Here is a 12,827-nt window from a genome sequence, read left to right on the forward strand (position 1 = left end):
AGGGCACTACAAAACCTCACTCATATGCGAACATACATGTGGTAAAGTGAAGGAGAGAGAACATCTAGCGCATATAACACCCTAGTTAATCAGATAATAGATAAATGAGTGGTGCTTGTTCTCATCAAGAAGAGGAAGGTAATCATATACCCCGCGATAAGGGAACAAGAGGCGGCCACAGCCCGCACTGGTCTGGGGTAACATCATTATCCCTCCCAGATACTAGAACGCAGTATTGACTTTAAGAAGTACAGTCATACTGTGCTGAGTGTAACCAGGACTAGCTCTACATTGCAGAGCAAGTAAAACACCATTTAGCGTATTGCTTAAGGCAAACACACTATACATGTTGTTTGTAACGTCCTATGTTATTTGTTGTATACCGGTATTAGTTCCCATAATCGTGTAACCACCATTACATATGACATGCTGCCCGTTTTTATACAGTGATTATCATATATATAGGCACACAAGGTGCCTCAATTTGTGACAATAGACAGTATTTATATTTTATTATTCATTCTATTAGTACTGTTTAAAATTTCAGTCTACATTAACTTTCAATATCTTAAATTAAATAAATCTATTTTTATATATTTATCTTGTATGTATTTATTTCTTTGGGAATATCCTTAATTATTTTTATGATATCTATTTGATTATATTGCAGAAGATACCCTTTGTGGGGCTGCAATACATATGTATATTGACTGATAGAATTATTAACAAGCACCACTCATTTATCTATTATCTGATTAACTAGGGTGTTATATGCGCTAGGTGTTCTCTCTCCTTCACAGGGGGTTCACTACTGGGGGCATTACAGATGGCTCACTACTGGGGGCATTGCAGGGGGCTCACTACTGGGGGCAACTACAAGGGGCTCACTACTGGGGGCATTACAGGGGCCTCATTACTGGGGGCAACTACAGGGGGCTTACTACTGGGGGCACTGCGTAAGGGGCACCATTACAGTGGGCATTTAATGTTTTAGGGGAACTACTGTGGTTATTGTGTGAGACCTAAGTTAGGGGGGCCCCTTAAAAATGTTGCTATGGGGCCCAAAAAGATCTAGTTACGCCCCTGATCAAAGGTAGTGTGTTACCGAATAATAGGCATGAAATAAGTGGTTCTACTAAAGCTTATCTCTCTGTATGTCTGTCTGTCTATCTTATATACTGTATTAGATACAGATAGGTAGATAGATGGATGTACAGCTTCATTGTGAAACCAGTGTGGTGTAATGAAGCTGTACATCTGTAGAAATATGGGCCCCCATTTAACAACAAAGCATAACCCTTTTAGCGCTCGCTAAAGGAGTTATGCCACCCTTTCTGGATTTAACAAACAGCGGTAATCTAAGATTACTGCTGTTTGTCAAGTATCGCTCTCGCCATCTTTTAGATGGCGAGAGCTATGCGGTCCTCATTGCCGGCAATGGAGACCCAGTGGTGCCTTTCCCGGCTTCAGCGAAGCCTTCCAGGCACTGCTTGGTCCCCCGTCATGCACATGCGCAGACGAACCATTGCGAATGCGCATTACACCGGTGCCCAGCGATGGCAGCGTTAGGCTGCCAGCAGGTGAGCTGAGGACCCTGCTGACGTGGAGGACTTCGCAGGACCTCGGCGGAGGGATGAGTATTGATAAATACTAGTGGCATTTTCGTTTGTATCACAGTTATACTAAACAAATATCGCCGTTGGTAATTTCGTTCATTTATAAATGGGGGAGTATAGCAAAAATGATCAAGTAACGTTGCACCTTGGTAAAACCATGTTGCACTGGGGCAGATGTAAAATGTGCAGAGAGATGGGGGGGTGTCCAACTCAAATCTAATTGCAGTGTAAAAATAAAGCTGTCAAGCATTTGTGGGCTACATGGAGTGGAATCGGTATGATTTACCGAAGGACCCATGCTCGGCGGTTGGAATCCCAACAGCAGCATCCCGGCAGAGGAGGAAATCCAGATCGTCAAAGGTAAGTATTGTCTTACCTAATTCTACCCCCTAATCCTAACTCTTCCTTAGGGGTGCCTAACCCTAACCTTCCCCCCCAGTGCCTAACCCTAATACCCCCTCTAAGTGCCTAAACCTAACCCCCCCTTCCCCGCTGCCTAAACCTAAGTCCCCCAGGGGGGTGCCTAACCGCATGTGTCCCCCCCCCGGGGGGTGCCTAACGCTAACCCCCCTTCCCCTAGCCTAAACCTAACCTCCCGGGGGGGTGCCTAACCCTAAGTCCCCCCCCCGAGAACCCTAAACCTAACCCCCCCACCCACCTCAGCTATCCGCGCTCGGCGTCCCTTCAATTGGGATGCCGGGCGTCGGGCTCCCAGCGTATGTCTAATGACAGGCGTCGGTATATTGATGCCTGTCTTTAGACCCTTGCCGGGATAAGACAGTCGGGATAAGGTCTGCCGGCTTCCCGACTGCATACCCATGGAATAGGAGCCAGTATTTAACCTGTATGCAAAAAAATATGTATGTATTTGCACCCCTTGCATCACAACTTGGTTTGTTCCAGATACAAAGTTAGTGGCTTTTATTTGCTTTGCTCCCACCTCAGAATCGGCCCCAGTGTACAGTGAAAGGCTGGGAAAGTACAGAGGATGAGATACACTAAAGTTAAAAGCCTTTCATTCTTTATACCAGTATGTGCTAGCCAGTGGGTTTAAACATCTATCTTGGACCTATTCATCTGGTTTAGAATGTTTTAATGCTGAATAAAATGTTACAAATGTTTAATATTTAATTCATTTGCTCAGCAAAATTATATTACTGAACTGAAGAGATATCCTTCTCTCCAAGTATAAATACATTTTAATACATAAGCATTGGAAATTATATGACTGAACTTGAGAGAGATTTATCTTATTCGGTATAAGCATCTTCCTGTTCTGAAAAGACCAAGTGATGAGATGAAAAAGCTGATGTGGGTTCATTGTAATTTTCAGAAGCTATTTGCAGATTGTTGGGATGGTTATAAGTGTTCGGTAGTGAAGCACATATTAGTATGTTAATGAAGTGTGTAATAAAAGAGATAAACATACCATTACATTGCAGCACATCAGTTGCATTTAACTGCATTTCTCTCCTTTACCGGTACAGGTGTCCAGAGAAGTGCCTGAGAGGGTGAAGGACTTGGAACAGGCTTTATATTACCCCTCCTTTGCAGCCCAGGCTGCATTACCCAGTAAGCACTGCTGCATTTTCATGTTGCCCTCTGTAAATAAAACACACTTTATTCTTTTTTTGCATCAAAAGTCTAGCAACTTTTATATAAGACTTTTACTGCCTCCTGCAAGAGGTGTAATTAGAGTGGGAGTAAGGAGTAAGGACGGGTATACATCAGAACAATGTCCAAAAGATGCAATGCAATTTACCTTCATCCCAGAACACACGATATAGAGCATACACACTGTGCAATCCTCCAATTGACGGCACAATATATCATGTCAGAGGATTGTATCCAATTAATCTTTTCTCCTGTACACACTATGCAATCATGGTGTAGATCACTGACAGTTCAGGTAATGTCTTCAGAGGAAAGATCGGACCAATATATTGCGTGGTCTTCCGCTTGAGCTTACACACAGCACAATACGCACCATGGCCCTCATTCAGAGCCGTTCGCTATTTGCGGTCGTTCGTTTAAAAACAAGGGGTGGCTATTCAAATGATCCGTACGCACATTGCAGTCTGTTCACACCTCTAAGTCTGAACGAGCGAGCAAAACATACGCTCGTTTATTTGTTAAAAACGCCCCCTGGCCGCTCACACCATACGTCATGTCCGCTATTTATTAGATTAATCGAGTACATCGACCAGCGTATGAACTGCTCGCTATTCTTGTGGTTGGTGTTTGCTACCACAAATTTGCGAGCAGTTCTGGCTATAAAATAACCCAGTGACGTGGACAATGACGCTGCTGTTTTAAATATACACACCCATAAAACGCCCGTTTTGACCTTTAAGCACGCCTGCGTTCGGATCTCCACTCCCCATTTTCAAGCACCTTCCCCTGTTACCACCCACATACGCCTCATTCTGTCACTCAAAATAGCAGGCACTCGCTATATAGCGTACAAACGATTTTCGGCCGCACTGACTGGTTCGCGCATGCGTACTAAAAACCGTACGCATGCGCAGATGTGCAAACATCGCTCGGAACGAGCGTACTGCCGCTAACGAGCGGCTCTGAATGAGGGCCCATATCATTCATGAAATCTTCCCACCAGATGAGAAGATGTGACGAAACGATGCACATAAACGCGTGATAAGCCGTACACACTGGGCCTGATTCAGAGCCGGACGCTATTTGCGCTCGCTCGTTCTGAAAAAGGGGCCGGATATTTAAATAGAGCGCTCGCTCTTTGCGGTCTGTTGACGCCTCTATGTCTGAGTGAGCGAACGAAATATGCGCTTGCTATTTTGTAAAGACGCCCCCTGGCCGTTCGCATCATACGTCATCTCCGCTATTTATTAGATTAATCGAGTACATCGAAAGGCATCTGAACTGCTCGCAGTGCTTGTGGTAGGATTTTCCTACCGCAATCATGCGAACAGTTCAGGCTAAGAGACAACCAAGTGACGTGGCCGATGACGCTGCTTTGTTAATTATGCACACCCTTAAAACGCCCGTTTTGACCGTTTGGCACGCCTCCACTCCCCGTTTTCAAGCACCTTCCCCTGTTACCACCCACAAACGCCTCATCCTGTCACTCAAATTAGCAGGTACTCGCTATTTTGCGAACACACGATTTCCGACTGCACTGACTGGTTGGCACATGCGCATTCCGACCCATACGCATGCGCAGATGTGCGAATATCGCTCGGAGCGAACGAGCGGCCGCTCTGAATCAGGCCTACTATTCGATGTGAATGATATGTTGTTTCAATATGACGCCAGCATCGGCTAGTGTGAAGCAGTGGCCGATGCCGGGATGACAGGGGGACAAGCTGCATTCAGCAGCGTGGTCCCTGCTGACAACATCGCATCGTCAGCGACAAAGCAGGTACGATGTGGACGATATGTAGTTCGATCTACCGGACATGTCGTTTAGTATGTACCCGGCATTATGACGACTGTCTTTATCTACGGCACATCCTCCCCTCCACTCCCACTAACTAATGAAGCCCTACAGTGGTGGCGAACTCTGGCACTCCAGCTGCTGTGGGACTACATATTCCAGCATGCACTGTCAGAGTTTTGCTATTAGGGAATGCTAAACTGTGGAAGTGCATGCTGGGATATGTAGTCCCACAGCAGCTGGAGTGCCAGGGTTCGCCACCATTGTACTAGACTGTAATCAGCCCTTTGTTTTTCTAACAGTACATATCTTCTATTATGAACTAACTCGTTAATTTGACCTCCAGTCCCAGCTCTAAGTTAATGACATTCACTTCCTATAACTTCTGCTCTTCACTATCTTATCTGAACAACTATCTCTGCTATTATCATATAGACATCCCAATGCTACTTAAAGCTGGGTACACACTGACAAACGAACAGGCGGTATATCTATAGTGCATCGCCGATTGTGTACAGCGGAAATTTCTGTGAACTACGTCGTTCACAGACATATCTGATCTGCTGTGCAGCACAGCTAATGGCCGATATATCTGAAAGATATATCTGCCATCTGCTGGTGTGTACGGGCAACCCGCCTATCGCCCGTACACATGCTGCGGGACCCGTTGGTGATTGACAGCTCAACTTTGCAGGCGATTTAAATGCCCGCCCATTTGTGCTGTCAAGCCCGGCACATCGGGCAGACAAATTGGTAAGTGTGTATACACTTACCAATCGTCAGATAGGTCGGCGGGCATCGACCTAATCTGTACACAGTTTAAAGCTCAACAAGTCCAATACATACCTCCTATTCTCCCTCGCCATCAATAGCAACACAATTCCTCCGTTTCTCATGTCTGCTGCCTTTGCGTCCACACTCCTTTTTGCTCTTTACGTTAAAGTCAAATTGACTTCCTGTATATACTGGTTATAAAACTTACATATACAGTCAGGTGCATAAATATTGGGACATTGACAGAATTTTCAGATTTTGACCTCTATTCACCACCACAATGGCTTTGTAATGAAACAAACAAGATGTGCTTTAACTGCAGACTTTCAGATTTATTTTGAGGGTAATTACATCCAAATCAGGTGAACGGTGTAGGAATTACAACGGTTTCTATATGTGCCTCCCACTTTTTAAGGGACCAAAAGTAATGGGACTATCAACTCAAAAGCTATTTCATGGACAGGTGTGGGCTATTCCCTAGTTATTTCATTATCAATTAAGCAGGTAAAAGGTCTGGAGTTGATTCTAAGTGTGACATTTGCATTTGGAATCAGTTGCTGTCGACTCTCAATATGAGATCCAAAGAGCTGTCACTATCAGTGAAGCAAGCCATCATTAGGCTAAAAAATCAAAACAAACCCATCAGAGAGATAGCAAAAACATTAGGTGTGGCCAAATCAACTGTTTGAAACATTCTTAAAAAGAAAGAACGCATCGGAGAGCTCAGCAACACCAAAAGACCCGGAAGACCACGGAAAACAACTGTGGTGGATGACAGAAGAATTATTTCCCTGGTGAAGAAAAACCCCTTCACAACAGTTGGCCAAATCAAGAACACTCTCCAGGAGGTAGGTGTATATGTGTCAAAGTCAACAATCAAGAGAAGACTTCACAAGAGTGAATTTAGAGGGTTCACCACAAGATGTAAACCATTGGTGAGCCACAAAAACAGGAAGACTAGATTAGAGTTTGCCAAACAACATCTAAAAAAGCCATTACAGTTCTGGAACAACATCCTATGGACAGATGAGACAAAGATCAACTTGTACCAGAGTGATGTGAAGAGAAGAGAATGGAGAAGGAAAGGAACTGCTCATGATCCAATACATACCACCTCATCAGTGAAGCATGGTGGTGGTAGTGTCATGGCGTGGGCATGTATGGCTGCCAATGGAACTGGTTCCCTTGTATTTATTGATGATGTGACTGCTGACAAAAGCAGCAGAATGAATTCTGAAGTGTTTTGGGCAATATTATATGCTCATATTCTGTAAAATGCTTCAGAACTCATTGGACGGCACTTCACAGTGCAGATGGACAATGACCCGAAGCATACTGCAAAAGCAACCAAAGAATTTTTTAAGGCTAAAAAGTAGAATGTTATGCAATGGCCAAGTCAATCCCCTGACCTGAATCCGATTGAGCATGCATTTCACTTGATGAAGACAAAACTGAAGGGAAAATGCCCCAAGAACAAGCAGGAACTGAAGACATTTGCAGTAGAGGCCTGGCAGAGCATCACCAGGGATGAAACCCAGCGTCTGGTGATGTCTATGCGCTCCAGACTTCAGGCTGTAATTGCCTGCAAAGGATTTGCAACAAAGTATTAAAAAGTGAAAGTTAGATTTAGGATTGTTTAGTTTGTCCCATTACTTTTGGCCCCTTAAAAAGTGGGAGGCACATATAGAAACCGTTGTAATTCCTACACCGTTCATCTGATTTGGATGTAATTACCCTCAAATTAAATCTGAAAGTCTGCAGTTAAAGCACATCTTGTTTGTTTCATTTCAAAGCCATTTGTGGTGGTGAATAGAGGCCAAAATATAAAAATTCTGTAAATGTCCCAATATTTATGCACCTGACTGCATGATGTGTTCATTTTTAATACAACAGTGTTCCTAATGAGCTCAATGGTACTGCTGTAATGTGTTACATCTTATAAAGCCACTATTTAATTATATTTGTACATGTTATTATCCGTTCTGTATGTTAAATATGTGAGATGTCCCAATGGGTTCATTGTTTAAATGTACTGTAACATGCTTTTATAGTTTCCTATGCTGATAGTTTACAGAAGGATGTATATTTTGCCTCTATAGAATATATAACAACCTATTAATTTTTCATTAGCTTCCTCTATTGTTTTTAAAATGCATCTCTTTTTTCACAGCGTTCCCTGTTGTCCAAAAATTAGTTCTAGTGTCCTCTTCCTCCGACTTCCTGGGAGGGACGAAACCTGTTAAGGAATTGCCACCTGCCAGCGACCTCGATAAGACTGTTATAGAGCTCTCTGATTGGCTGATTCTTATTGACCAGATGCTTAAGTCCAACATTGTCACCGTCGGTGAACCCGAAGAGATTAACACAACAATAGCACGTATGAAGGTAGAGACAGTGCAACCTGACCATGTCAGACCAAATTTTAAAGCAAACTGTTCTGTTAAGGATTATTAGGAGCCCTCTTATATTGTATGACGAATGGTGTCAGGTTTTATAAATAACAAATGAATGTATTGTGGTTTACATTTAGAATTACTGTCACATGGAAAAACATGGGAAAGCATTAAGCTAGAATGTAGGCTTTAATTTCATACCACGTGAGCGTTCGTAAAGATCGTCTTTAAAAAGATTTACAGTTCAGAAAAACGTTTCTCCTATGTTGTTTCGATACAAAATTAGTTTTTTAAAACAATTCTACAAAACTAGAAACAAACAAAACTGTTTTGAACCAGTATTAAAAGTTTCCTGAATTGATTCTGTAAAAATTGAGCTACTGTCCCAAATTAGGTATTACTGCACATATAGCCTAATTACCCAGAATTAATCTGATCAAAATTGTTTGGTTTATCCAATTAATGCCAGCAAAAGATAACCACTATTATGCTGGGCACACACTAGGTTTGTTGATCTATCTGACGATTGGTAAGTGCATATACACTTACCAATCGTCTGACCGATGTGTCGGGCTTGACGTCACAACTGTGCGCCGGGTCCCTACAGCTTGTGTACAGGCGATCGACAAGTCGTCTGTACACACTAGCAGGTGCACCGATATAGCTGCTGCACAGCCGATGCAATATGTACACACCTGCCGACACACAATATATCGGCCATTGGATTCAATGGCCGATATAACGCCCTGTGTGTACCCAGTTTTAGACTATAATCCTGTCTTTGTTAATGTAGTGAATAGGCGGTTCTCCAATTTGGCCATCCAAGCCGCGTGTGTCAGCTTTTCTATGTGGCCAGAATTACAGTTCCGTCGTCAGTCGTCATTTATTTATTACCAGTTATTCATATAGCGCACACATATTCTGCAGCACTTTACAGAGAATATTTGACCATTCTCTGCCCCAGTGGAGCTTACAATCTATTGTCAGGAGCCAATTGACATACCAGTCTATTTTTGGATTGTGGGAGGAAACCGGAATAGCCAGAGGAAACCCACAAAAGCACAGGGACAATATACAAACTCCACATAGTTAGGGCTGTGGTGGGAATTGAACTCAAGACCTCAGTGCTGTGAAGCAGGTAACCATTACACCATCCGTGCATCCCATTGTAAGTTATGTAAATGTTTTTTCATATATAGCTCATTCATGGTCTACATGCTTTCAAAATAATAAGACAGGATTATTTAATATAATCTTAGTATTCATCATGCTTTTTTCTTTATGTAATGCTGTGCATGGTGTTCTATGAAGAAGACACTGGAGGGCTTGAAAAAATGAAGCAACCTCTTCTATCTGTATAATATGCTGTAAGAACATTACTAATCCCCTCCGCTTTCGAGAGATTAAGGTTACTTTCTAGTATTTGTTTCCCAGCATGTGCAGCTAAGGAGTCACAGATAGCAATTATTATAATAATTATTACGGATCGCTCTTCATATAACTGTGCGGTGTGCATGTAATTGTTTTATACATCTCTGATAAACACTTCGTTCTAATCATTAAGCTTATTAAAAAGCATTTTCAGTGAAAGTAGCAGAATAAATATGTAAATTCGTCCCTTTCATTTACTTACACCTATAATAATGCTGTGCAGCATGATGTCCTTTCTCTATACTGCATGAGTGGCTTAATGTGCGGAACCTTATGGGTATTCATACTGCTGAGATGAGATGTGTTGGCGTTGCATAGGGAAGGCTTTTTGCATTTTTCAAATATGTGCTTTCACTTCAGATGATAAGAAATATATAGGGCCAAATGTAATAGGGTGAGAGTTTAGAAAATGTGACAGTATTCTCACACTTTTTAAACTCGGCCAATGTAATAGAGTCCGAGAACAAAGCAACAGAGCAAACTCGCATGTTTTTCAGACTCAAAAAACTCTCACAATTTAAAATTTCATTCAGATGTTTTCCCAATATGAAGATAGAACTTGACCAATGTGAGAGGTTACTGCTAAACTCTCACCTTTTCTAAACTCTCACCCTATTACATTTGACCCCTAGTGTCTTATAATAGAAAATTTGGATGTTCAGAGTGTGAATTGCCAGGATGCTTTAAACTCTTAAGGGTCAATTCAAATAGACGTGTGTGGGGCGAGTTGCCATTGTAATGACCCTATGGTCCTGCAAAGAAAAACTGAAAGTCTGGCAGTACTGTTAGTGTCGTATATACTGCAGCTGCATTTACTCGTGGAATCCAGTAAGTCACATCTACTTGATTCAACCCCTTATAGTGCAGTTCCATGTTCAGAAAATTTTAAATTACCCTGATTAGTTTGTTTATCACAGTTGCCCCTATTATTATTATTATTATTGTTACTGAGGGAATCCCCTCAGTAACCACCTTAATTATAGATATTAGTTACTTAGGATATTATGAAGATAATGAGTCCATAATTTGAGGGTATTTGTCATAAAGAGTTCTGCATTGTGACAGCAGTCTGAAAAATGGGCGTTAATCTCCTGTACCAAGAAGTGTAGAGCAACATGTCTATAGGACCAAAGAGTAGTATTGTGGCGAAAATGTCATGTCCAATGCAAGCGGCGTATTAGTTGATCTTGATATACAAGGTCCATTTGCTCACAAACACTGGAAAATGGTTGTTCAGACAAATTGGTTAAAACACACAAATTTAACCAATTTGAACAATTGTTTTTGTCCTTTTTTCAGTGTTTAAAGCCATATGATCGACTGTCATTTGCTCCCATACATTACCAGGTTTTCATTCCAACCAGCCGGATTGAACAGATATCTGACAGAAAATTGTATAGTGGATGCCCAGCTTAAGATTTTTGAACTGCGCGGTCTGGGTGACCTCTCGGTGATTGAGGTCCCCACGAGATGTGCTGATTTATGTGGCTGCAAATAACAGACTACCCAGCAGGTCACATGTTCCAGGTCACTCAGCACAGGGCACAGAGAGAGTTCAGTAATTGATACAGTTTCCAGACCACCCTGCAAGTCACATGTTCCAGGTCACCTAGCAAATGCACAGAGTTCACCAACTGTCACATTTTTCAGAGCACAGTGATGATGCGAACTAGTCACTGTGATCGGGACTGCGATCGCAATGACTACACAGACCCATCGCAGAGTGATTGACAAGATGTGCTGTTTGTGGGTGGTGATTGGGGGGTGGTCGGGGAAACGCCAGCATGCCAGTGTGATTGAATGCCGTTTCATGGGCATGCATAAATTATCCACTGCAATGCCTACACAGCCTGATAGCATGCACTGAAGTTAGCAATTTCTGAGTAAGATCAGAGCTTGTGCAAGTAGGCGTGAGGCTGCGATTGTACCGATGTTTTCGCAGTCTTGCTTAACATTACAGATGTTTGCGAGGTAAAGTGTGTGTCCTTGCTGCAGGGGCAAAACGATCGCAATGAATTAGCATACTATCGCAGTTGAACTGCGTGCGTAATCGCTATTGCAATCGCAGTTGCGATCAGTAGTGAATCAGGCCCCAAGACCTTTCTTTTGGTATATAATGTGCCCTGCCCAGACAACGGCATCATAGAAATATGTCACTCGTAAAAGTCGTCCTTCTGCTATAAATATATACAGTAGATAGATAGCGTCACCAAGTATTCGTAGCGCCATATAGGAAGAATTATAATAGTATAAAGAAACAATACAATATAAATATGTTCAAACACGGTGCAAAGGCAAAAATCAAAGTCAGATATTGATACAACAAAATGATAAACAGTTATTAACCATATAACGGAATGACCCTGTGCCATTGGAAGGGTGGACAGAAAGTATCAGAATCAGTCACTGACTGTGAGTGGGAGCACATGGAAAAAAAGGACCGTGCAGAATGAGATCCAAGTGGGTAGAGGGTCATCTTTTGTATTAGAGGACAACAAAAAATAAACTTTCTTGAACAAGATACTCCTGTGAAGATGCACTTTTTAACTTTTGAGTGTTATCATTATCTGGCAATCTGACACAGGGGAAACAACATTCAGATTCTTATTAGAAAAACTTAGGGACCAAAGCCCAAACCAAATCCTATATTTTCTGCAAATATGAGACCTTCCTGCAATTGGCTATATACAAAGCATCCGGCTTACATTTGCCATAGTGGTCACTGTGCAGACTAGGCTTGCTCTTGTAAAGACACAGTAGGTCTACTGAGTATGTTACACCTATAATTATGATGTTCATCATGTTTCTTTTCAGATAACTAAAGAAGATATGGAGCAGCGTCACCCACAGCTTGAGTCTGTTTTCACATTAGCTCAGAATGCCAAAAATAAAACTTCCAGCCTGGATGTCAGATCTGCGATCACAGAGAAATGTAAGTTGTAATACATCTACTGTAAGTGTTGTGGTACCACTAAGGGCCCGAGGGGACGCTAGTGCAGTCGCAGCTGTGTATTTTGCTGCAGCGTATCTGCGTCTTTATGTTAATGTAGCCGATGGGATTTGTACAGAGACGCCCACAGGCTGCTGCGCTAATCCACCTCTTCATGCGCCATCGGCCACACATCATGCCGTTGAACATTGCACCAGCCCTATGGAGGTGCAGAATGTTTGTCTAAACATGGCCACCAGAATAGGTGGAACTGC

General features: G+C 42.4%; 1 protein-coding gene across 4 annotated transcripts in view; it reads left to right on the plus strand.

Moving 5' to 3' along the window:
* Window positions 1-12,827, plus strand: part of UTRN (utrophin) — a 764,396-nt gene that overhangs the window by 284,327 nt on the left and 467,242 nt on the right. For all 4 annotated transcript variants that reach the window (XM_088474412.1, XM_088474409.1, XM_088474411.1 and 1 more), the window contains 3 exons: window positions 3,104-3,188; window positions 7,970-8,184; window positions 12,438-12,555. In XM_088474412.1, coding sequence (XP_088330538.1) covers window positions 3,104-3,188; window positions 7,970-8,184; window positions 12,438-12,555 — 418 coding nt within the window. The remainder of the gene's footprint in view (window positions 1-3,103; window positions 3,189-7,969; window positions 8,185-12,437; window positions 12,556-12,827) is intronic.

This window comes from Taudactylus pleione, unplaced genomic scaffold (genome assembly GCF_031769625.1).
Source record: "Taudactylus pleione unplaced genomic scaffold, aTauple2 ptg000154l, whole genome shotgun sequence".
In the NCBI taxonomy this organism is placed as follows: Eukaryota; Metazoa; Chordata; class Amphibia; order Anura; family Myobatrachidae; genus Taudactylus; species Taudactylus pleione.